Source organism: Macrobrachium nipponense, chromosome 39, assembly GCF_015104395.2.
Source record: "Macrobrachium nipponense isolate FS-2020 chromosome 39, ASM1510439v2, whole genome shotgun sequence".
NCBI lineage: Eukaryota > Metazoa > Arthropoda > Malacostraca > Decapoda > Palaemonidae > Macrobrachium > Macrobrachium nipponense.
In genome coordinates, this window is record NC_061099.1 from 2,096,449 (window position 1) to 2,123,761 (window position 27,313).

The 27,313-nt window shown below is 39.3% G+C and overlaps 1 protein-coding gene across 5 annotated transcripts in view; it reads left to right on the top strand.

Annotated features, from left to right (window-relative positions):
* The window catches only part of LOC135210010 (inter-alpha-trypsin inhibitor heavy chain H3-like), a 360,551-nt gene that overhangs the window by 319,958 nt on the left and 13,280 nt on the right, over window positions 1-27,313 (top strand). For all 5 annotated transcript variants that reach the window (XM_064242770.1, XM_064242772.1, XM_064242773.1 and 2 more), the window contains 9 exons: window positions 4,814-4,986; window positions 7,281-7,391; window positions 12,272-12,401; window positions 12,996-13,107; window positions 13,813-13,955; window positions 14,511-14,693; window positions 15,176-15,358; window positions 15,799-15,932; window positions 27,052-27,256. In XM_064242770.1, the coding sequence (XP_064098840.1) occupies window positions 4,814-4,986; window positions 7,281-7,391; window positions 12,272-12,401; window positions 12,996-13,107; window positions 13,813-13,955; window positions 14,511-14,693; window positions 15,176-15,358; window positions 15,799-15,932; window positions 27,052-27,256 (1,374 nt within the window). The remainder of the gene's footprint in view (window positions 1-4,813; window positions 4,987-7,280; window positions 7,392-12,271; window positions 12,402-12,995; window positions 13,108-13,812; window positions 13,956-14,510; window positions 14,694-15,175; window positions 15,359-15,798; window positions 15,933-27,051; window positions 27,257-27,313) is intronic.

A 27,313-nucleotide genomic window follows, 5' to 3' on the forward strand; every position in this document is an offset into this window, starting at 1 on the left:
ATGTACAAGACGCTGCCGATGCTACATTTTTTTATTATCATCTTTTAGCTCCTTTTTGTGCAGGTTGTTTTTCACCTCTCTCTCTCTCTCTCTCTCTCTCTCTCTCTCTCTCTCTCTCTCTCTCTCTCTCTCCGAAAAATTACGTGTAAATTTAACTCAGAATGGAATCAGGTATTTGACTCTCTCTCTCTCTCTCTCTCTCTCTCTCTCTCTCTCTCTCTCTCTCTCTCTCTCTCTCTCTCTCCGAAAAATTACGTGTAAATTCAACTCGGAAATGTACGAAATAGCCTATTTCAATGGAATAAGGATTATTCACACACACACACACACACACACACACATATCCTTGGACATGAGGTAATCAGATGTATTGTCTACTAAAGTAATTGTAAAGGTGATATTATTAATTTTAAATTATGTATGTAATATTGGCAGTAGTACTGATATATTTATGTGTGTATCCTATGTTGAGGAATACATTATATATTTACATACAGTATGGTTACTTCCACGTATACCGGTGTATGTATGTACTCGTGTATGTATGTATGTATGTATGTGTGTGCATAACTGCGCGCGTGTGGCCTTCTTAATGTTGCTCCTGTTAAAGTGTCCGGTCCATATTCAGCTGTGCCGAAAATGGCTATCATTAACCCCGTAGCGATAAAACGCCGTGTCTTCGACGAACACTTTAGTTTTCGTTTGATATGGGCATAAAGAGATACCATCTCTCTCTCTCTCTCTCTCTCTCTCTCTCTCTCTCTCTCTCTCTCACACACACACACACACACACACACACAAATATACATCCGACCACATTTCAGCCAGTTATATTCCGATTAAAGGCAGATTACCTAAATAGTTCCTCCGCTGTATCGACAACGTATTATCAAAAGTAATAGAACGCCTTAAAGAGAAGAAAGAGAATCAGGGAGAAATGAAATAAAAAGAGTAAAGACAATAAGACACATACGTCTAGCACACCTCTTATTAGCCTCCATGTAAGGAACGTCTTTATAAGTTCGCGGCAAGAACTGGCCTCCATAATCTCCGGCTCTTTGTTTCTATATCTGTGTTTTTTTTTTTTCTTTTTTTTTTCTAAGGGAAAGTCTGATATCAGGTCAGGTCAAGCCCTGGACCCCTTCCTGGGTAGTGAATGAATGTGATTTGGTCCTTTTTTTATTTTATTTATTTATTTATTTATTTATTTATTTATTTTTTTAGCGGGGCGTGTTTATGTGTGTGAGTGATACATATGTTTAGATGAGAAGTTAGCATGTATTGGTAGTTTTTTTCCCTTAAGATGAAAAGGTGAGAGGGGAGAGAAGCTGTAAATAAAAAAAATGATTTGGTGAATTTCCTATAATAAGATGCACGAAAGGAGAGAGGGATAACGAGGAAAAACAACAGAAAAACGTCATGTAGATAAAATATACACGAAGGAACGAAGGCTAGCAAGAAACAGCGATACGAAAACAACATATAGGCAAAACATGATAAAGAGAAAGTAACGAAGAAAATGTGTTAAAAAAAACAAAAATTCAAAGCATCGCTATGATGGTAAATACAAATGAAGAAGAAAAAGTTGCTCTCTGTGAATTTCTAGTAGCCATGACATACACTAAAAGGAGTGAAGGATATACAAGGAAAAACAACAGAAAACAACGATATTTAGGCGAAACAAGATATGGAGAAAATGCCAAGAAACAATGATTTTATAAAAACCACAAAAGTAAAAATAAAAGCTTGAATGATATTGACGAGTTATATGTATATATATATATATATATATATATAAATATATATATAATATATTATATATATATTATATTATATATATATATACGTATATATAATATATATATAATATATATAATATATATATATATACACACACACATATATATATATATATATATATATATATATATATATATATATATATATATATATGAATATATATATAAAGAAGAAACGGACGCTTAAAGTACTATATCCTTTACACGCAGCTACCTGCCCTATCTCTCTCTCTCCTCTCTCTTCTTCTCTTCTCTCTCTCTCGTCTCTCTCTCTCTCTCTCTCTCCCTGTGTTACAACCTGATCAGGTTTAGATGTTAATTGTTGTCAATGACAGAATTCTCCGTTTTCGTTGCTTTATTTTAAATAAACGTTCTGATATCTTGATGAAGTGGGTGAAGTAACCCAAGTTCGATTCCTGGCAGGGAAAATACCTTGCTTTTCTTAATGTCTGTTCAGTTTTTTCATGGAAAACGCCTCACATATAAATTAATGCTTGCTGTTATGTTTACATAGAACTAGTGAATGCGACCTGTAGATTCTACAGACTTGTAGCTGGTGGTCAGTCGATTGTGGTTGGTTGAACTATATATATATATATTATATATATATATATATATATATATATATATATATATATATATATATATATATATATATTGTTTAACCAACCACAATCGACTGACAACAACAACCAGCTAAATAATTTAACGGCTAGGTTAGCAAAAGCACAATAAATTCAAGGAGATATTGGTATCAAATTCGGACTCCAAATGAGAGAGAGAGAGAGAGAGAGAGAGAGAGAGAGAGAGAGAGAGAGAGATCCCTCCAAGCATAATTGAAATGCCAAATATAAAACAAGCACGGAGAGGAGGAGTGCTGCCATCAACGGTGTCATTTGTACCCGTTTCAGTGCCTCCTCAAGTATCGCACTAAATCATCTGTATCTCGAGACATTACGAGTTGTAATTGCATCCTCTTAGTACAGAGAGAGAGAGAGAGAGCGAGAGAGAGAGAGAGAGAGAGAGAGAGAGAGAGAGAGAGAGAGAGAGATGATACAAAGGCAGTGGTATGTTACCAGACTTCGCTGAGTGACTTCACTTCCTCTTTTGAAGAGGTTAAGTTTGAGCACTTTATAAATGAGTGAAAAGTGATGTATAATTATGTTTTATCGGGACGAATTTTATAGCTTTCAGGTGGTGCAGCATAAAAATTAATTTATATATTTACTGTGCACTAGTGATTTATTCACTTAAAGAGAAGTGTGAATATCTAAAATACCATGGTCTTGGCAAAAATAAGGAAGTGTGTTATTGAAAAATTTGGGACCATAAAAAAAAAAAAACAGATTAGACGAGGTTAGATAACAGAAATCTTAAATAAACTGAATTAAATAAGCTTTCCAGTAATTACAGGTGATTATTATTATCCGGGTCTGGAGAGGAAATTGGAATTTGTATGTACGGAAAACGAGAATTAAAAATAAAGAAAATGTATTTCCTATGTGCACATGATTGTTGCTCAAATGCGCACCAGAGCGCGTATAAAAGTTTTCAGGCGCACTTTCGCGAGAAAAACTCTATTTACTCAGTCGTTTTTTTGCGCGCGAACATTTGCATGCAAGCGCCCCTTTCTCAAGTTGGCTTCCAAAGCTCTCGGTCTCAAGCGCTCTCCTTTGAATGGCGTCGTTTCTCTAAGCCTGTTTATCCTAGTAGGACACGAGACAGCTTTTAATGGTCTCTTATTCTGTGTCCAGCACCCCGCCATAAATCACACCGGCAGATGAAAGAGGGAGGAGGGAGGAGAGGAGGGGGAGTCAACCCGACCCCAGCCCTACAAGCCGGCAGGGAGGCAAGCAAGCAGTCCCCCCCCCCCTTTTTTTTTTTTTTTTTTTATGAGTCCCTGGGTCGCACAGAACGCAAGTTGTTGTAACAACTGGAAGGAGTCGTCTTCTCCTCATTTGTCCTCTGCCAAATATTCGAGTGTCCTGTAGTCCCTCTCTTATGAAGGACAGGGGGTGTTAAGCAAGTGAAGGACGCAGAGGAAGGATAAGAGTGAAGTGAAATTAGGGGAACAGATGCTGGAAGCACGCTAAGCGACAGCAGACGCGATAAGTGCTTCGAATTCTTTATGAATTACGAATTTGCTCCCTCTCTCTATTCATATCTTCGTCATATGTACAAATTTGCTCTCTTTATTTATATCTTAGTCATATGTTCATCACCACTACAGAATAATTGCTTTAAATTTATATTAAATTAAGAATTTACCGTCTTTAGTTATATCACAGTCTGCTGGTCATCAAAGGCTAAACTGACACCTGCTATTCCAACGCTGGCACGATTGATTGACTTATAGTGCCTGGTAAAGTAGACTCCTGAGATCATTGACGCCGACCGTGAACGAAATAAGTCAATAAATCTGTATGCGAAACAAAAGTTCCAGCTGAAAAAAGAAGGAAGAATATATATATGATGTATGTATATATATATATATATATATATATATATATATATATATATATATATATATATATGTGTGTGTGTGTGTGTGTGGTAAAAATGTTCTGTTACAACAGAATTTCCATCTGATAAAAGGAGCCTATAAAAATGCCAAAATATAGAAACTGCTGTCTCTGATATATAGTACTTTTTTCTATATTTTGGCGTTTTTATGAGCTCCTTTATATATATCTACTATATATATATATATATATATATATATATATATATATATATATATATATATATATATGTGTGTGTGTGTGTGTGTGTGTAAATTTACGGTTTTCATGATAACGGTGAAACATTACATTGCTGATATAACTATAAATTATAATGTAAGTTAATTCCTTTTAACCATTTATTTTTCATGGTAATACATTAAGAGATCATTGTAAATGTTTATATCAACATCATCATTTGTAGTACCTACTGACTCTTGAAAAATCAATATTTTTTTTTAAAGTCCTAAAATTACTGGTGCCAAACCGAACTAACATCACCGTCCCCTGCAGGACTCGAACTCGGCCGCGGGCGTCATCACCGACTACAGCGTCTATTCCAAAGTCGAGCACAGATACGCCCAGACCTACGTCAAGGCCACAGTCATGAACACCGACCCCCACCCGACAACCCTCCCGTTCAAGATGACCATGCCAGAGACTGCTTTCTTGTCGTCGCTCGTCATGTGAGTTTTAGTCTTCTTCGGTGTGTTTTTTTCTTTTATGGCTTTTGTTTATTTCTTTGCGGGGGCTCATTTGTTGGGACTTTTTTTATATGAATACAAATACTTCAGTTATACTCGTATCACACACACACACACACACACACACACACACACACACACACACACACATATATATATATATATATATATATAATATATTGAATATATGATATATATATTTTATGTGGGTATGCATGGATGTTTTTTATGTATGCACACACGCATATATATATATATATTATATATATATATATATATATATGTGTGTGTGTGTGTGTATATATATATATACATATTTGAGTGTATACATACATACATATTACAAATCACTTCTCTTCATGATCTGTATGTGTGTTATTGCTGTAACTTGCAGTGATTGAGCGAAGTTAATTTGAGCTCTCGGTCAGGTTTGAACTTACATCTCATACGCAGTGAGTGTCAGTCTCACACGGCAGGAGAAAAAATGTTCTCACGCTCACGGATTTGCTCTTGTAACGAGGTTGACCATATTATAGAATTAGAATGCTACCAGTAGGGCGCCCCAGAGGCGATAACTCACGAAGCCTCAAGTTAAACCATCAGAGGGTTGACTAGGTATCTCGGAAGTCTTTGCTACACAGGGGCGTAATTGGTTCTAAAAATTTGGGGGGACAATGGGGTGGGTGGCGAGCGAAGCGAGCCTGTTCAGCTGGGGGTTGTTGGGGGGCACTGTGAGCCCCCCCCCAGAACATTTTTGAAATTTGAGCTCTTTTTAGGGAAACTGTAAGGCCTACAAGAGCAGGTAAACTAAATATTACGGGTGGTTTAACATTAAGGATCTAAAAGCAATTAAAAACAGGACACTGTTTTTAAGGGGTAATAATTTAATTTTCCTTGCTTTGTCTTACGTAAGAGCGTGAAATTTATCCATAATATTTATTATTTTGGGGGCGCCTGAATTTACTGTGTCCCCCTTAATTCAAACTTTTTTTGAGGGGGGGACAGCCCCCCCCCCCCGCCGCCGCCCGCCCGCCCGCCCGCCCGCCCGCCCGCCGCCGCCGCCGCCGCCGCCGCCGCCGCCGCCGCCGCCGCCGCCGCCGCAAGTTACGCCCCTGCTGCTACACAAACGTTATTGGACGTTAATGATATGACAAACAATACAGTGTGCAATGATTCTTTATATCGGAGGTGAGAAGACAGTTGAACTAAGCCTCTAATTCGAGAAAACTATCGAATCTTGTGCCGACATCATCAATTTTGAGGAAATTATAATGCTAATTAAAACATCATTTAAATGTGGATTTATGGTATTTTAAAAATAAATCTTATCTGGGATGAAGTTTAAAGACGTAAAAGAAAGACGCAAGGTTTTTATCAGCCGAAAGAATTTTTCTTTTATCTATTTTCAGTACTTTTGGAGATATTAGCATTTGAATAGCGGTAGGGCCGGGTCAGGCCGGCCCACCAGAAATGAGCCCGTTTCCAGTAATAACTTCGCCTCGCTCGTAACAAGTATTATGTCTGAGGATTCAAGTTTTACTTCATCAACTCGTAAACTTTGAAGTGTAAAGTAGCTGAATGTTTTCCCCTTGACAAAACTTTCCGCTCTGAAGCCTTGTTTCTCGAGAGGATACCTCATTATGCAACTTAATCGTGCAGCCAGTTTTTCTCGAGAGAATACCTCATTTACGGCATGTACAAATTATTCCCAACCGTGCAGTCATTTTTGTAGCTTGATATCTGACTTCTGTCATATGTAGTAGATGAAGCCTAAGGCTCAATCCAAACCTCATTCATAATAATAATAATAATAATAATAATAATAATAATAATAATAAAGGAACACTAGGCACGCTCCCAAGATCCCCGAAAAGGAACCTGGAAAAACTGGAGGCTTAAGTAGCTCCAAGACTCATGCAGAAGATGTGATTCTAGAAACGGCGCACATAGTAAGAAAAGTGATGGACTCCTAAAGAGGCAGGATGCAACCCGGAACCCCACACTATAAATACCACCCAGTCGAATTGGAGGACTGTGATAGACAAAAAAATAATAATAATAATCTTCCAACTCTGTGATTTAATGTCTTAATTCACAGTTCATGAAGCAAATTCCGCATGTTATCGTATATTCACTTTATTCGAATCCATTTTTTCGATCTTAGGTCACATTTAGTCACTTGGTCAGATGTTGTGGATGGGACGTATTGCTTTACGTGAGCTAGAAATACTAATGCTGCCCGTGGTTAATGTTGTTGTTTTGTGTTTTTCTAACAGGGAGATAGACGGGACGAACTTCACGAGCAGCGTCAAGCAGAAGCCCATAGCCAGCAGATCTTATCAGGTATCCAAGGAAAGGCCCAAGGACGCTGTTATTGTGGAACAGAGGTAAGACTGTAGCAGCTTCATCGAGTGGGAGGTGATCCAATCTGGTATGGGGACCTGTACAGAAACGTGGTAGTGTAATAATGGCAAAGATAATAATGCTATGATTATGATAATCATTGTTGTCTCAGTGCATTAGTTGGGGACGTGAGGAGATTATAATTACAAGAAACGCGTACGAACGTACAATCAGCAATTTTCCGGTGCCCATGAGAGAGAGAGAGAGAGAGAGAGAGAGAGAGAGAGAGAGAGAGAGAGGGTTAGTTAATCTTACTATAATGGGTGTTATGTCTGTCCGTCCGTCTGTCATTCAATCACGGCCAAACGGCTGGTCCGATGGGCATGAAACTCCGTAGGGTTGTAGTGGGGACCCCTAAGATTGTTCAAAATGGGGTTTCATCCTAACCTCTCCTCCACCCCCCCCCCCCCCCTTTTTTTTTTTTTTTTTTTTTTTGATTTTTTTTTTTTTTTGCTAGTATGTATAAATGGGGAGATTCTACAAAGGAAAATAATGATATTGCAGTATACCTTGACAACATTTCTAAGACAAGGCCATGAATACTCAACATTCAAGAATGGCTTAAGAATCAGGAAGGTTCTTCATACAAAATCACATTATCATAACTTTTCAGTCAAGTAGGAAAAGGACGCAGGTCACTGAACTGTCACGACATAGATGAAGGACGAGAAAAATAAACAAAATTCATGCAATATCTCACGAACAGTTTTGTTTTATTGAACATGATCTAACAACCTAAAATGAATAACTTTATTTTTTGGGACAAGACTCTTCGTTTTTGTTCAAATTAATTGACTACAACCTTTTTTTTTAGACTGACTCTCTCTCTCTCTCTCTCTCTCTCTCTCTCTCTCTCTCTCTCTCTCTCTCTCTCTCTCTCTTCCTTCTCCTTTCTCTCTCTCTCGATCGCAAGAAGAAGCCTCGACCCAATTCCTTTTTCTTGTTTGTTGCGTCTCCTAGATTTACGTGACGGCGAATGTCAAGCTCCATTTGTTTTTCGTGCCGGGAAACAACCCGCTGGCAGCTATGCATACGACTTTTCTACATAGTGTGTGTGTGTATGTATATGCATTATGTAAATATATTATATATATATATATATATATATATATATATATATATATATATATATAATATATATATACCCAGTGATATTTATGCCAAATGTATACCGTACATTTAGGCATGTACGTATTTTAATAATGTGCACAGGTATTTATGTACTGTGTATACTTCATACACTTATCCAGTCTCTTTTTGAATGACCGTGCATTATTAGTAGATGGTTGTAGATTATATATTCAATATATTTTATTATATATATATATATATATATATAATATAGAATATATATAGGATATATATATAATATATATTAATATTATAGATTATAGATAATATATCTATATATATGATAATATGATACGATATTATATATCGATTATATATATAATCTAGTTATATAGAAGAGATAGAATATTAGATTAAGATAGATTTAATAGCGATAGTTAGATAGTTATAATATATATTATATTAGATATAGATAAAATAGATAAATATATATATATATGAGATGATATAGATAGATATAGATATATATATATATATATATATATATGTATATGTATATATATATATCTATATCTATATATATATATATATATATATATCTATATATATATATATGTATATATATATATATATATATATAATCAGGTATCTATTTTTACCTAGGTGTACTTGAAACATTAACATCACTCACACTGGGTATCTGATCTTGTACCCACTTGCACTTTAGGTATATATATACCCTAAAATCCGCTTAGAAATCCCTGCGAATCTTGGTTTGAAAGTTGCCATTCTCGTGTTTTGTAAACAGGACGATTTACTTCCAGTTCTGTTGCAGGAAGGAGGTCTCTCTCTCTCTCTCTCTCTCTCTCTCTCTCTCTCTCTCTCTCTCTCTCTCTCTCTCTCTCTCTCCTTCCGTTCTTTTTCTTGATTATAGTTGTTTACTTTTTAGACCTCACTGTATTTTTGTTCGGAGTTTGATTCTCTCTCTCTCTTTCTCTCTCTCTCTTCTGCCGTTCTTTATTTTAATTCTAGTGTACTTTATAGACCTTACTGTGTTTGATTCTTCTCTCTCTCTCTCTCTCTCTCTCTCTCTCTCTCTCTCTCTCTCTCTCTCTCTCTCAAAAGATTCATTTCCATCTATGCCCTTGCCATGACATTTTAGAATGCCAAGTCAGGTCTTGGGTAATTTTAGAGTCAGTAAATAGTATGTATGATTACAGGTCATAACGGTTTCATTTATCTATGTATTTGTTTATTTATTTCCCTGTTTGTTTATTTATTAATTCACATTGACGTATTCATTCATATCATGTCAGCTAAAAGGTGTCATTCATCATCTCAGCAAGGTACTTGACGTGACATTATGACATTAGTCACTCGGGGATGACATGTTTATGACATAATTGCAGAGTTTCATTTTCTGCCTGCCCTCTCATGTGAAACCAGCGCACATATGCATAGTAAATAATGGAAGTAAACACTCTGTCAAAGTTATGAGCTATAAGTTTGTCAAATATTACATTTTCCAAGTGGAAATATCTGCTACTATACTTCGAATAATAGTTTAAGTTGAGTAGCATTATTATCCAGAGAGAGAGAGAGAGAGAGAGAGAGAAGAGAGGGAGAGCGAGCGAGGGGAGAGAGAGAGAGAGAGAGAGAGAGAGAGAGAGAGAGAGAGAGAGAGAGAGAGAACCTCTTTCAGACCAACTGATTGAATGTGGGTACCAAATCCAGTGTGCTAAAATTCCCTGCTTCATTTGTCCCGTTAATAATGAAAAGATGTGAAAAAAATCGTCAGTTTTTAGTTTTATCTAACAAAAAGTTGATAATCTGTGGGGCGTCACCCGATGAATCTCTTCTAAAAGTTTTATCAAAATTCATTCATTACTTATTTGTCAGAGACCTAAAAAATTAAACACAGTTTTCCTGAATAGATTGACTTTTCATTGGTATCCGTGATCATATGATATTTCGCAGAAAAGTACCTACTACTGTAACCCCGCAGTACATTACCAAAAACTTGTATCCCACCAAATTCTGACAACACAAGGAAAGGTAATGAGTCTCTGTTTGATATCAGAAACTTGAATATTTTAGATACCGTTCAAAATGATTTAGAAGCGTTGTCAGGCTAGTCTGAAATTGTCGAGGATGTTAACAGTCTGCAGCAGATTTGCTTGTTTAAGGGGAATCGAACCTAGTTTAGTAATCCTAAGCAGTTAATCTTATTTTACCCTCAGAGGTATTTTGATCCTGCATCTGTTGACGTAAGGATTGATCCTGTACGCGTGGAGGAGACCTTTGTGTAGTGTTTATGTACTTTGTAAAGGGATCGTATGGTTTCATTCGCGACATTTTGTTTTGATAGCATTACATTAGATGGCGGTTTTTATTCGGTGGTAAAGCGACGTTAATCTTCTTTATTACCCCTGAAAAGACCATCCTATTTCCCTGTGCCAACAAGAGCCCACCGCCTGCCTGCCTGCCTGTGCCTCCTCCTCCTCCTCCTCCTTCCTCCTCCTCCTCCTCCGCTCCTCCTCCCTCCTCCTCCTCCTCCTCCTCCTCCTCCCCCATCCGAAGGAATGCAGCGGGCGCGAGCGAGCCTTGGCACGAAGTTGTGTGCTCAGCTGCAGTGTGGCAGCCGAAGGAGTGGATATAAAGACCACCATAAGTACCTTTTTAAGATAAGAGGAAGAAAAAGGGAAAGAGCAAATTAAAAAGGATAATGGAAGTCCTTGAGGTGTCCCAGTTTTTTTCTTTTTTTTCTCTCTCTTTATTTTCTCTCCTACGAAGGAAGGGTGTGTCAGATACTTCCCTTAATTGGAAGGATATGCAGCATAGCCCTGACAGGGTCATTCCTTTTTCAAGAAGGTCCCACGACCCTTTCAGGATCCCTCGCGAGATTCTGTGCATGGAAGGGAAAGATCTAATATTTACCCAAGCATGGAATTTATTTTGATTGTACTCATTAGAGAGAGAGAGAGAGAGAGAGAGAGAGAGAGAGAGAGAGAGAGAGAGAGAGAGAGAGACCCTCATCAAGATCGTTTATCCACAGATACGACAAGCATTATGTGATTGATTTAATATGCTTTCAAGTTGCTTGCTGCCAGTCACCGAGAGAAATGAATGTTGTCCGTCTATGTTTGTTTGGTCGACGTGACTGAACACGTGACCAAACAGGCACAAAACAGAGCTTGACGTCGTTTGTTCATTTGATGAAGTACCCTTCATATCTTTTTTATTACTGGCTTAGTCTTGTTTGTTTCATACAGTGCATGTTATTTGTATATTTTGATGCATATCTGCTGAGGGTTCTCATCGACTGTGCCTTGATTATGAGGTACGGTATAAAATGCTGGCTTTGTTGCTCACTCGTGAATGGCTTTTTCTTATTAAGCAAATCCCCCGAAGGTTTGGGTTCCTTTACTCCCATTGCTGTTCCCACAAATTCTGTCGCCTAACATCAAAGTTAGGGTTCTGTCTCTTGTTTCGTGATCAAAGCATCCCTTTCTCTTGACGCGTAAACTTTTCTGGTTTTATTTTCATCTTTCTTCATTCCCCCTAACTCGTAAGGTCGAACTGTATTATGGGCTATCTAGCCTGTCTTTTCTCATTACAAGTTCATACATTATTTCCATATTTATCAGCAAGTACATGAAGTAGACAGGCAGGCTATTTTTGTGTTTGAAACTGTAGCGATAGGGGAAGCCAGTTGATACGGTACCACTGATATATTGTGTTGTTCAGTTGATAAGTTATTTTATTGTTAATTTTGGGTGTTTTATCATTTCAGTGGGATGAAAGAGGTTAGGGTTAGCGCCAACATTGTCTCAAGGAAAGTGACATTTTACATCAAATATGAAGAGCCTCTTCGACGAGTCAACGGACACTATATCCACAAGATTTACATCAGTCCTGGCATGGTAACTAATTTCTTTGTTACGACTCAGTATTCATAAAATGGTGCATATTTCTTATTACCAATTTTTTATTGTTACTAGTAGTGCTGACCCGGTTATGTCCTATGTAGCTTTCAAAAATTTTATATACTGGGGCTTGAAGCTGTCCTCATGAATTGGAACCTTCTCCAGAGATTACTACTCATACATTGCCAAATACAGTATGTGATTGTAATAATCACAATGCCCTCTTAACTTTGCTAATTCTTCTCTTATATGTTAGTTGTTTCTGTATTGTGGTTCCATTTGTTCGTCACGACATTTATTGCAACTTGCAATAACGAACTCAAATAAACCGTGGCTACCACATTATGCTGTATGATTTACTGTCTTTAGTCTGAGGCCTTTTTTTTTATCCCAGTCAAATCATGAGATTTTGTTGTATTTGTTACCACTCCAAGGCCCAAACATCCACTGATTTTGAACTTACTATTACATCATTAATGTTAATAAATTAGAACAATACCCTGTGTAACTTGAAGACTGATGAAATTGCAATGTGAAGTGTAAACCTTGTGGATATCCTGAGATTTTAAGGCTTCTGCTTCTAATTTTCAGAGGATTCCTGAAGCTGAAGTTAGTATCCACATAGTTGGGCAAGAACCAATTGGTGACTATCGTATTCTTGAACTTCCTGGTCAAGAGCTTCATGGTAACCCTGGGGCTCGTGGTATGTTGCATTTTCATAGTTTGTCACATTTAGCAAACCTGTTGATTGTTATGATGATGTTTCTCTCATTCCTTTGAGATCTAAAAGAAATGGTTGCTCTTGGCCTTGAAAAAAACAGGTTGCTCCTTACTGAAACCATTTTCATAAAATCCCCATCTCTTGAACTTGATTTGGTAATTTTTTAATGAACACAGTATGTCACACAATTGCACCGCTTTCTTTAACTATCTCAGTTTTGATCACAGTGTGTTTATAAATTTCACACTAGATTAAATTGTAAACAAGGCAGATATAATTGTGTTCTTTGAAACCTGCCAATCTGTGCTTGAAGGGGATTGTCAATAATATAAGATCATTGTTTGGATAGGGAGGTATATAGATTGTTTAATTTGTGTATAAAAAATGCATGGTGTTTGTAGGGCCATTTGTATACATTCTAGATATGGGTGACTAGTTTTAACTGTTAGCCTAAAATGAAGCGTTTTGTGCATTCAGTGACCATTTGTTAGGTAACCAAGTATTGTAGCATCTTTAGGAAGTGAATAAACGCAACTATAATTAACTGTAATACACCACATGGTGGAATACTGCAAAGGGGCCATGCATTTTACAAGTGCAAAAGGTGCAAAGTAATGCTCGGATCAATGAAATGACATTAGCAAATGTATGTACTTCTGAATGATTTTGAAACATTTTTTTCTTCAGTGTCGGAGACCTTTGTGAATGCTGGTGAAGTCAGGGTGAACTACAAACACGTTGGTCCACCAAATGGGTCTGGGAGAGGTGTGGACGGCACTTTCACCATCGCCTTCAACCTCAAGAGCCATAGGAACGGCGGAATAATTCTGGTACTCACTGATGCCTTTTTGATATCTGTGAACTCACAAGTTACTTTTAATCTCTGTGAGAGAAGTCATTACTGAAAGACAGGGCGGGGGGGGGACCTTATCCTGAATATTGAGTTAACATTGTCAGTATTTATGAAGCGTAAGTGAGCTTTTAATTCTTTGTACGTACAGTACTCTATTAGACTGCAGAAGGTGACAATGTAATAATTACAAGGAAAAATGGAAGCAAGGTAATACTAGACATGATATCTAAATTTAGCTTATTCCTTAGAGCATAAGTAGTATGCTTTAAATTAATTAATGTTAGATGTTTAAAGAAAATTACCAAAGAGTAAGGGAAAGATAATTACTTTAAGAAAAAGAAGACAACGTAAGGTGACTGTAGGCAAATAAGTTGTAATTAACGATTAGTATTCATCTCATATTCACTTGTTCACTCGTAGTTTGTGTAACCATCCATTTATGTAAATATTTCAATAATACTTTTGTTTTGAAGTCTCATATAGTATTTCTCCATATAGTATTTGCCAAATTTATTATTATCTATTTTGACAGCGTACTGGAAACTATTTCAACCACTTCATCGCTCTGGATGCCAACGAGAAAATGCCCAAGTTAGCGACTCACACAGTGTTTGCTTTGGATGTCTCCAATTCAATGGGACATGGAAAACTGGATCAGATGAAGGATGGCTTGAAAGCAATCATCAAGTCCATGAGCGCTACGGATTCTTTTGAGGTAAGGTGGAATATCTAAGTAAATATTTGACTTTTTAACAATTATTTAGTTATTTTTTATGAGTTTAATCCCCATTTTATTGGAGATTGACCTTAGTAAGTCATTTATGCACGATAAGTACTGGTTTATGTTTAACTTTGAATAGGTGAACACTCGCGAACGACACTTTGCGTTCTTGAAGGAGGTATGGAGCACTGGAAGTGTTGATCTTTTATGCATAGGTGTTGTAATACTGTAATCGAGGTTTTACAGATTGCCAGCCTCACATGAGTTATCCTTTCTTCCTCGACACTCAAACCTTTTTCCCACAGGAACACTTAATCCACATAATTGTGATCATAGGTCTTTCTATTGCTTGTTATTATATATATACTATAATAACATCATATATCTTTGACTATGTATTTTTAAGGGAAAGAGACAATGATTAGGTTTTACCATGGCAGTGATTTTATTGACCTTACGTCTTCCTATGCACACAGATTTTGGCCTTCTCATCAGATGTTGCCACTTTGGGTATCTTCAATGGAACCCACTATCGCAAGGCACTCCGCAGAATCAAGAAACTTCAGCCCATGAGTTACTCGAACTTGAATATGGCCTACATGCAGGCACTAAAAAGTGCCAATCAGTTCGCAGGAACCCTCTCTCCACTTGTCAGACAGGTAAGATTTTAAGGGTTATGTTTTGTAAGGTGTAAGGAATAAAATAGACAAGAGAATTACTGCATCAGGGTAATCATGGATAGGTCACTGAAGATAATTGTTTCCTGTTCCAACTTTAATCCTTATTAGAGTGGAGACTTTTCATAGAGAGAATGTCTTCAAAATTCCATTTAAACTCATTGAAAGTACAGAATACTGTATGGGATTCATTTACCACATTTATAACAGTTGCATAAATTAAAGTTTACATTACCATACCCAATAAGTTTACATCCGGAGTTACATTAAGGGAATATATTTTTAGATATTTTGTATGATTTATGAGAATTAATGTTAAGATATTCAGAGTACAGTACTGCATTGACATTCTTACATTATATATGCATAATCCACAAATAATAATCACAATCCAGGATTTGATTGTTATTTATGTCCTGTAGATAGTGGTTATTACGGATGGACATCCAACAAAAGGTATCGTAGAACCAGCAGTTATTCGCAGAAATGTCCGTGACTCCAACATTAATGGGTATCCCATCTTTGGAATTGGATTTGGGCTTGATACCCATTTCAGGTAAGATTCTCTTGTGCTGATATTATATATACTATAGCCTTTTACATAGTCTCTTCATAAATGCTGTAGTGTACGTAGCATTTTATGTTCATATATTTTTAATCTCTCTTTCTCATGAATTTTCACTTGTCCTCTTTTTTCAAAATATTTAAGATATCACATAGAAAATATGGGATTATACTTGTAAGTGAACTGGAAAGTTTTATAGTTCAAATAGGTAAAGTGCAAAAGTACTGTTCAAGAAGGCATACTTTCATTTTTGTTATGATTCACTATGGTAATACTTTATATGGTAACATCACCAGTCAGTCTGTTTACCCATAGGTTTGAGTAGGTAAATTTATTTGACTTGTTTCTGGTGACAAGGAAACATATTTACATAGGGATCAGTTTCCTTCATATCCTCTTTGTAATTTGGTGTTTCACTCACGAATTAAAAGTAAATATTGGCTGAGTTGAAAATAATGAGCTACGTATCTCTCAGATTTGTATCCAACTTGCTAAAGAGGGTGACTGCAAGTCTAGTTCTGTTCCAACCTGATTATAGAGAAACCTTTTCTTTTAACCTACTATGAGATTCAGGGCCTCTGTAACACGGTTTTTTGGATTTTGCTCCTTGTCAAAGCATCGGATGTAGCTGAAAGTTGACATATGTATATTTTACAACCACACACAAATTTTGTCAGCATTATCAATAACCTAAACCCGATAGTTTTAATTTTTATAGAGTAAAAATTGTGGCGGGATCACAAGCCAGAAAAAAAACAAGTGCAAAAAAAAAAAAAATTCCACACACACACACACACACACACACACACACACACACACACACACACACACACACACACACACACACATTAACCTAAACGATCCACCTGCCAAAATCCACCCTCAGTCGCACTTTCTTCTTTACACAACAAATACACGCAGGACAGTTGACCTACACCTATACAAAAACAAAACAAAAACAAAAACAACACAAAAACACACGTACTTACCAACACTCCTGATACTCCGGACTATCCTGTGCTGTCCCACTGGTTGAGGTCACAGAAATACCAACAACAATACAAAAAATCACACATAACAACAAAACACAACACAACAAAAGACCACTGCACAAACAACACAACAGCACAGGCACAACAACTCTAAGCAAAAAAAAAACACTAACTTAACAACAACAAAACACACAAAAAACAGCTAATTTCCAATCCTTCAAATAACTGTCCGACACTACTAACATCACCAGTTCTCACCAAAGACTCGCTTAAGACTGACTCAAAAACACTCAAAACACAGAACTCTAACAATCAACAGGACCAGCAGACAGCCCAGAACCTACCAACAACCAATTCAGCCATTAACCATCCATACAACAATTACTCTCTCTCTCTCTCTCACACACACACACAGACGTTGTCAAATGGAACTTCATAACTCCTCCATATTTCCTCCCCTGTTACATTTGACAACGTCTCCTTTCACTCACAACACCCACACTAAATAGCCTTCCGCAACACCCACGGATGCTCAGATGCAGGTCCCCTGGATCTTGTTTGAGGGCCCTCATACACACTCTCAGTTACACCGCCATCAACTTCTCCCAGATCACTTCCAGTCAGACTACCATTACTATCTCCCTCACTACCATCCCCCCAAATCCCATTCACTATCTCGTCTACCCCTTCTAACTCTTGTCCGAACATCTCTCGTAACTCTGCCACCAAAATCACTTACCTCATTTACACTCCTGCCAAACTCCCGAAGAGACTCATTCATACTGCCAACTACATCCTTACCACCTGATTCCCCTCCCGGTGAAACTTCACTAAACCCTGACAATTCAAACCCACACATGCTATATGTATCATTCCTCCCCTCAAAGTCATCTGTATTACACGCCTTATCCACCATTTTTACCCTAACACTAACCCCTCTATCATGCAGTTCACGTTTCTCCCTTTCATTCCCTTTCCTTACCTTCTTCCTCTTTCTTCCATACTCAACCAGCACCAACTGCCGATCTTCCAGACCCATTTGCTCACTGACACTCGGCTCACATTTATTCACCCTCAACCACTCACTCATCGCATTCTCCCGAACATACTGGGGTACTTCCCTCCACTTACGGAGCTGGTTATGGTGTGCCCTAAACTCATCCACACCCCCATCTACTCGCAATTTCCCCAACACATAACTCAATCCACTTGGTCCCACTTCCAAAATCTCAAAAGGCCCTTCAAATATCTCCCTTACCTTATTCACATTCATTCTCCCTTTCTCAACCACCTCTTTCAACACCTTATCTCCAACCCTAAAACTTTCAAACCTTTCACTCGCTTTCTTCCACAAATCTCGATCACTCTCTGACAGACCCAGCCGTGGCCTAACAATCCTTTCAAAATTCAACACATACTTACAAGGAGACATACCTATACTCTTCTGCAGTGTGGCGTTATATACCCAAACTGCACGTCCTACATACATATCCCAATCATTGTCGCCTTTACTCATCATTCGCAAAATCTCAGTCATCGTTCTAACAGTCCTTTCCGCCAAACCATTCGCACTGGGCATATATGGAGTAGAATACACATGGACAATACCCCATTCCTTCAACATTTCTTCAAATTCCCACCCTACAAACTCAACATTTTCGCCGGCTTACACACACACATAGGCAACATCACTTGGCCCACCATCCGTGCAACAGTTTCACTCCTCTTATCTTGATGGGAACCGCATAGGCAAATTTACTCATATGATCCACCATCACAATCATTCCCACATGCCCCCGCACAGTCTTTGGCAACGAAACACAATCAATCACAAGCATTTCAAACGGCTCTTTCATCTGCAACCGCAACACAGGTGGGCTCGCATGCACACTCTGATACTTTCCCCTCTGGCAGTCTTCACACGTAACAGCCACATCCACACAAATCCTATTCAACTCAGGCGCATACAATCTCTCTCTCATGCACTCCCACTACTTATTTTTCCCCATATGCCCAAACCGATCATGCACCAACAAACACATACTCACTGCTGACTCAACAGAAAACACAGGTACATACACTTCCCTGTCATACACCCCTTCCTGATGCAAAAAGTACACTATGTTTTTACAAACCATAAACCGTTTAGCAACCCTCCTATACACACCTAACTCAGGTGACCAATCTTCCACACGTACTCCCCCCAAGACACACTGACGCAACATACTTATCTCCAAGCACTTATCTTGCATTTCCTCAATCTCCTCCTCACTCAACAAATCATTCTCACTTCTAGCAATATCAATTACCCCCACAAAGTTTGCTACAAATGCACTACAATCCTGAATCCTAGCTATTGTGCTACCCCCCTTACTAAGAATCCCATTTCCTATATCTACGCTTACATCATGCATCCTCAAAAAATCCATCCCTATCAAAAAGCAAGCTGGCATATCATTTTCTCCCATGATTATAAAGTTATGTACAACTTCTAAATCTCCTAACCTAACCTTTAACTGCACCTCTTCCCACACCAAAACACTTCCTCGTCCCAGCCCATGTATCCTCACACTTGTACACCGCCTTTTCACTTCCCAATCACATCTCTCCAGTTCACTTACCACTGGCCCACTCACCAAGGAAGCTTGTGCCCCTGTATCAACCAAACCACAGTATTCACTATCATTTATTCTGACCATCGCCACCATCTTCCCTCGTGTCCCATGCACACACACATTCACTGCCACATCCACCTGATTATCCACATCACAGTCATCCTCACCACGTTCATCCTCAGCTACCTCCCCACTTCCATACTCCTGATCTAAAACCCCTTCATAGTCCCCTTTCCTAACCAACCAATTACAACCATTTTCCCCGCACTGAATCCTCAAAACCCCATGCTCACTGCCCATACTTATTCTCCCTCGATATTCGACCGGCCTATCCCATCCAAAATACAAAAACACCCTTATTCCAAACAACTCAGCTACTGCTAACAGCAATTTACGCAACAATTCCTCTTCCCCAGCTTGTTCCTCCGCATATGCCACTCCCTTCTGCACTTCACTCATCAACCTCACTCGCAACTCATTCGCACTACCAGGTACTCTTCAACCAGATCTCTCCCTTCCAAGTCTTTCAATGCCAAAAACAAACATTCACACACTCTGTCATCCCCTTCAAACCTCTCTCTTACAACCAAACCCTCAGGCACCACATTCGGACCCCAGTCACTCTTCACGACACCGTTGCCCCTACCATGCATCCTAGACATTGCATCAGCAATCACATTTTTACTCCCTGGCACATATTCTAACCTAAAATCAAACTCACTCAAATCTTCAATCGTCCTCGCGATCCTAGCATTCACACTCTCCTTCTTGATCATATACACTAATGGCCGATGGTCCGTCCGGATGATAAATTTTACCCCATACAAAAACACTTTCAACGCTTTCACACAAAACCTTATTGCCGCAAGCTCCTTCTCAACCACCGAATACTTCCGCTCCGCTTTATTAAAAGCTTTACTTACATACGCAATTACTCTCAACTGTTCCTCCCCATTCACCTCTTGCATCTGTGCTAAACACCCTCCCATACTAACCTCGCTCGCATCAGTATACAGCTCAAGCTCACTCGCCACCTCACTATAGTCTGGAAAAGCCAAGGTGACATCTCTAGCGGCGGCCTCTTTCAATCTCTCAAATGCTCCCACCATTCGCTCATCCCACCTTAGCTTAGTACAATTTTTCTTCCCTGTCCATTCCGTCAACGGCTTCCCTATACCCGAACAATCGCTAACAAACTTCCTCCCAAACTCAATCAACCCCAAAAAACCCTTTAACTCGCGCACGGTCCGGGGACGCGGAAACTCCCTTACCTTTTCCACAAACTTTTCACTCTTCCTTACGCCACTAGCACTTACCTTATGACCAAGAAATTCCACCTCCCCAGCCAACCACGAACACTTCTCCAACTTCACTTTCACTCCAACCTCTTCCAACCGCTCCAATACCTTCTTAAGCAGCTCCATATTCTCCTCAACAGTTTCACTCGCAATCAAAATATCATCTATAAACACAGTCACCTTCCTTCTATCAAACCCAGCCAAAACCCCATTCATTGCCCTTTGAAAGGCAGCAGGCGCGTTAGCCAACCCAAAACTCAACCGTTTAAACTGGTAGTGGCAACTACCACTTGAAAAGCAGTAACAGGCCTGCTCCCCTCCTCAAGAGGCATCTGGTAATAGCCCCTTACCAGGTCTAATTTGGTAAACACTCTCATCCCATGCATCTTGTACACACAATCAGACACCACATTCATCGGAAATCGCTCCTTCACAGTCACTTCATTCACCCTCCTATAATCTACACACATCCGCAGACTTCCATCCGGCTTACGTACAGGGACTATGGGGCTATTCCAAGCACTCTCACTCCTCTCTATCACTCCCACTCTCTCAAGCTCCTCACACTGCTCCTCAATCTCTCGGGTAATAGGCGGGGAAAAGTGGCGAGGACGGTGGTATATGGGGGTATTGTCTTCCAAAACGATCTTGAATTCGGGAAGCTTAGACCCCCCAAAATCCTCGTCACCACGACTCAACGCACCCCGCCGATCCCACAACATCTGCATCAACCGCCTCCTCTCGTCATCACTAACATTCTCACTGACCTCAACTCTTCCTCTCAACTCATCATACTCCCAATCATCACTGCCTGTCATGCTACCTGTCATCACCTGTCTCACTTCAACATATCTTGCATCATCTGTACTCACCAACGTGTATAGCAACCCCACACAATCACCTTCACGTATACCCCGCACTCGTTTTTTCTAACACTCGGCATTGAGGCTACAAAAACCCGCGGATTCTCCATATCCAAAATCCCGTCGTATACATGCATGCTTGCTCTTACTAACTTGCTCGCATCCACACCCTCAACCACGTATGTACACTTGTCACCTTTGACAATCCCAAGACTATCCGGCCCCGCAACTTTCACACTAACAACTTCTCCGACTTCTCGCGGCACCTTTACACTCTCTTTCGCAATTAACGGCACCCCCTTCCATATTTTACTGGTTACCTCCCCATTTCTACCTAAGTACAACTCTCCACGTATGTTCCCCTTCATATGCAACTCAACCATATTTGCTCTTGGACGGACCACCATCCCACACTTCCTCAAGAACCCGTACCCCAACAACACATCATACTTGTCACTCACTCCCTCGATCACATAAAAGTCACTTTCATCCACCACTACCCCTCCGATTTCTACATTTTCACGCACCACTCCCACGACAGGCATACCCAAATTTCCTATTCCCCGTACCTCCCCTTTACACTCCCCAATTTCACACTCACTCCGCAACTTGTCGCATCCATTCTTAAAAAGAACATTGACACTACACCCAGTATCAATCAAAGCAACCAAACACACCCCTTTGCATCTCACTTTTACACTCATACATTCATGAGCTCCATCCCCAAACCCTTTTTCATGTAACAATCCTTCACGCACATGCATCACTCCTACTGTCCGCATACCAGAGGACCCACCCAACTGAATCCCCTTCTCACCTAGTTTCCCGAACTCCCAGCCTGACTCATCCTCTTTCGCCTACACACACTCGCCACGTGACCTTCCATTCCACATTCAACACATTTCGCACGCTGTTCTTTACACATCCTAGCATAATGCCCGTTCTTCCCGCAGTTGCCGCAAACTATGTTCATACGGGTACCCCGACATCCACTAGCTATATGCCCTACCTGTCCACACCTATAACATTTAATATCCCTATCTTTCTTACACTCACTCACCAAATGCCCTGTTTGCCCACACCCAAAGCACGCTCCTAACGCCCAACGACATTCATTCTTCCTGTGTCCTGGCTTACCACATCTATAACACTGATCTCGCTCACAGCTAACTGACCCTACTCTTCCAACACTCGCACTCCTATCTCTTTTAGGGCTAACTACACTCACATTACTTGCCCTAACACTCCTATCTACCACTCGCTCTGCCATTCGCCTTGGCCCTTCCAAAACTGCCTCCCTATAGCTTTTAAACTCTGGTACAACCTCAGCTACTTCAGTCCTAACACTAACACTTCTACTCTCTTTCATACACCTATCTAACTCGTAATCCTCTACTATTTCTAAAATGTCGTTCCAGGTTAACCTTTCATTCGTCCATCGCATTTTCTCCTTACGTTTCAGATTTATAAACTCATATACACTCTCTGGTACCGTCGCCAACAACTTTCGCACTAACTCCTTACACTCATTTATCCCTTCGTCCCCAAACTTTTTCCTAGTTAATGTTTCTAACCTACAGACATACATCGACAACGACTCACCAACATTCATTCTTGCCTCCTCAAAATCTTGCTTCCTCCTATATCTAACGCTACTCCTTATCCTCTTTGCCTGTTCTACAATCCTAGCTTTTACACTCTCATACGGCACATTCCCTACACTCATAATTACCCTATACATATTCAACAAAAATCCCGTCAAAAAGTTCCCTAACTCCCTTGCCCAGACTCTCTTGTTATCCCCATACTTTGCCTCACAATACCTCTCATATTCCTCAAAAAAGTCCCTTATGTCCCTACTACCATGTTCCTCGTATTGTGCACATCGGGGTACCTCTCTCATATACACAGCCTTTCGTACTTCCCGCTCACTCTCACTCTCACTTTTGCTACTTCCATTCTGACCCATCTTTCCCTCTTCTGAATACAGCGAATCCACTTCCATACTCACGTCCATACCCCTGACTACGCTCTTCTTACCCTTCTTCTTTCTACTTACCTATTTCCACTCACCGCTATCCAAATCACTCTCAGCCCTTTCCCCAATGTATTCTGACCTAGTCTTTATCCTGTCCATCACCCTTACTAACCTTCTTTCCCTTAGTCTTCTTCTTTTCCTCAACCACTTTCTTATTCTTGTCCTCAGGTTTATCCTTATCATGTGTCTTCCCCTTCTTTCCCTTACCTATCACAACCGAATCCCCTTCTTCACTCGTACACTCATCCATTCGCTCTTTTGCTTCCTTTACCACTCCTGGCCCGTCACAAGACCCAGTAGGCCTACCTCCTACAGCACCCTTTCCCACGAATCCCTTCATCATTTCCTGCATCATCTCTTGCACTGCATTCATCATTACCCCCAATTTTTCATCCATTTTCTCAACCATTCTCTCTTCCGCTCCTTTCACCTCTTCTTTCATTTCCACTTTCGCACTCCTTAACATTCCTCTCATTTCCTCTAACTCCCTCTTCTGCTCCTCACACTCTACCCTCAACCTCTCATTCTCCACTTCCAGCCTTCCCTTAGCTTCCCTCGCCAACCTCAGCTCCTCCTTCAGCCTCTCTATCTCCTTCAACCCTTCCATCCTCACTTTCTCCACCAATCACACAACTCAATACCCCAATTGCCCTGCAGCTGCCGCACCAACAGTCCCTGTTCGGGCGCCAAAAAATAATGTGGCGGGATCACAAGCCAGAAAAAAAAAAAAAAAAAAAAAAAAAAAAAACGCAAAATTCTCTCTCTCTCTCTCTCTCTCTCTCTCTCTCTCTCTCTCTCTCTCTCTCTCTCTCTCTCTCCCACATTAAACCCAAATGATCCACCTGCCAAAATCCACCCTCAGTCACACTTTCTTCTTTACACAACAAATACACGCAGGACAATTGACCTACACCTATACAAAAACAAAACAAAAACAAAAACAACACAAAACACACGTACTTACCAACACTCCAGATACTCCGGACTATCCTGTGCTGTCCCACTGGTTGAGGTCACAGAAATACCAACAACAATACAAAAAATCACACATAACAACAAAACACAACACAACAAAAGACCACTGCACAAACAACACAACAGCACAGGCACAACAACTCTAAGCAAAAAAAAAAAACTAACTTAACAACAACAAAACACACAAAAAACAGCTAATTTCCAATCCTTCAAATAACTGTCCGACACTACTAACATCACCAGTTCTCACCAAAGACTCGCTTAAGACTGACTCAAAAACACTCAAAACACAGAACTCTAACAATCAACAGGACCAGCAGACAGCCCAGAACCTACCAACAACCAATTCAGCCATTAACCATCCATACAGCAATTACTCTCTCTCTCACACACACACACACACACACGGACGTTGTCAAATGGAACTTCATAACTCCTCCATAAAATGATCTAGCCGACGCCATGGCCAATGATTGCAAGCCAAGAGTCGAAAACATTCATTACGTAAGCAAAGTAAACATCGTTTTACGAAATGTTGCCCCGCCCATCCACCAGACAGAAACCCATTCACCTTATTCCATCGGCTCTGAAACCCATAGTAGTCAAGAATGGCTAACAGGATTTGGAATTGTCCCCGTGGTTGCAAAACTGCATTTGGCTTACGACTTGCATCTTTATACAGTCAAAAGAAAGACCGTGGCCATACTTACTATAGCCTGAATAGGTAATCATTCAGTTTCTAGTTTAAATCCAATGTTTATGGTCTGATTTGTATTTAGCGTAACGTGATTATAATACTTGTAATGTCATTCAGGATTTTGAACATTTCCATTAACTATTCACTATGCCACCAAGAGAGAAAGAAAGAGAGAGATTGTATGTAAAGTCTTTATATAACTATTTTTGTTAAAATAAGATTTTTATCCAAAGTAAATACAAGCTTATGTGCTAAAATCTTCAGTCTGTACGACCATGTTGGATATAAAGACTTTATGAATGGCTGAACGATACATAGATGTGGGTGGGGTATCTGTGCTAGTGTAGTAATACTACTGTAGCAGTAGTGCCACAAAATTAGTAATAGCAGCCATATACATGAATTAAACGTTTAGGCCAACTGCTGGGATCCTTGAGGATCATTTAGCACTTCTTACAACTACTCGAGAAATGAGTTTTTATAGCCAGAAGTTAGATTTTCTAATACAACAATGTCCATGATAGCCTTCAGTGTTATCCTGAATTACAACGAGGCCAAAGTGGGTGGAGCCTCATGAAGTCATCATTCTGACGATAATTATTGGTGAAGGTTTAAAGCCAAAATACGGTACCGGCTTTTTTTTTCACTAAATAGGTAGATAGCCGATAAATAAAAATTGCTTGACATTGGATACAGCAGTTATTAAATCAAGCTTGTCTACTATGTCTTTGAAAATTACCAACTATTCCCTACATCTTGTCAATCTGATTGTGACATATAAAGTAGATTATAATTTCTTAGGACACTTATTTTGGGAGTTAGACTAATAATCGAAGTGTTTTTGTATTTATTAACATATTTTGTTGGTTTGTTCATTATGACAATTATCAGTGGAGAGGATTCAGAGTTCATAAAGGTGTACTGCTTTGCTTGTATTTAAATTTTTATGTCATTGTTGCCAGAGGTATAGCCTTCGTTACGTATAGCCATCGAGAAAGAGGGAAGAAATGCTGTCATAAGTTACGTAACAAGTGCGTTCAAAACCTTATCTCTGAGAAAGTTGGCCCGTCTTCAAAAAAAGTCACTTTTACATTAGAAGTGCCAAATTTATTCAACCTACGTAATGCAGAATACAGTCAAAATTTATGTGTAGATATAATGTGTATTCTGAATAAGCGTTATATCTATGAAATGCATAGATAAAAAGTTATTGCCAAAAAACCGTGTTACAGAAGCCCTGAATCCCGTATGCCAATGATTTATGAAAGGCACATGTTGGTCTGCTCAGTAGAACTGTATTTACTCTGAAATTCCAACTATTACAGGATTAGTAAAACCATTCCATAATTTGTTCACAGCACACAGCAGGAATAAAACTAAATAATTTTGGTATTGATCATAGAAGAAAAAGCAAGACTGTTACCTTCTGTTGTACATCTGATACTACATGGTTGATGTATGTAGGTTTACAGATTGATTTATGGTTACTAAAACTGGCGTCACAACATCTAGGTTATTGACGCTGAGTGTGGCTTTACAGGTTAGTTATTATTTTTACAATGTCTGATGGATAAAAATAAGGCGATGAAATGCAGTTTACGTTGTAACTAACATGACTTTATTCTTTGACAGCTTAATAGAGCAAATATCAGCCGACAGTCAGGCCTCAGCTCGACATTTGAAAAACAGGAAGACGTTAGCCCAAGACTTGGAAAGGTTCTGCAGGGAGGTCTCTCGCCCTATCTTGACTGACTTCGCCATAACCTATCCAGAAGATGAGGTGGATCCAGTTTCAGTCTTTAAGAATGGAAATTCCAATTTCTATTCTGGAGGAGAGGTTAGTGTCTCCTTGGTTGTTTCTTTACTGAAATGGGAGAAGCTATTTTAGCAGATT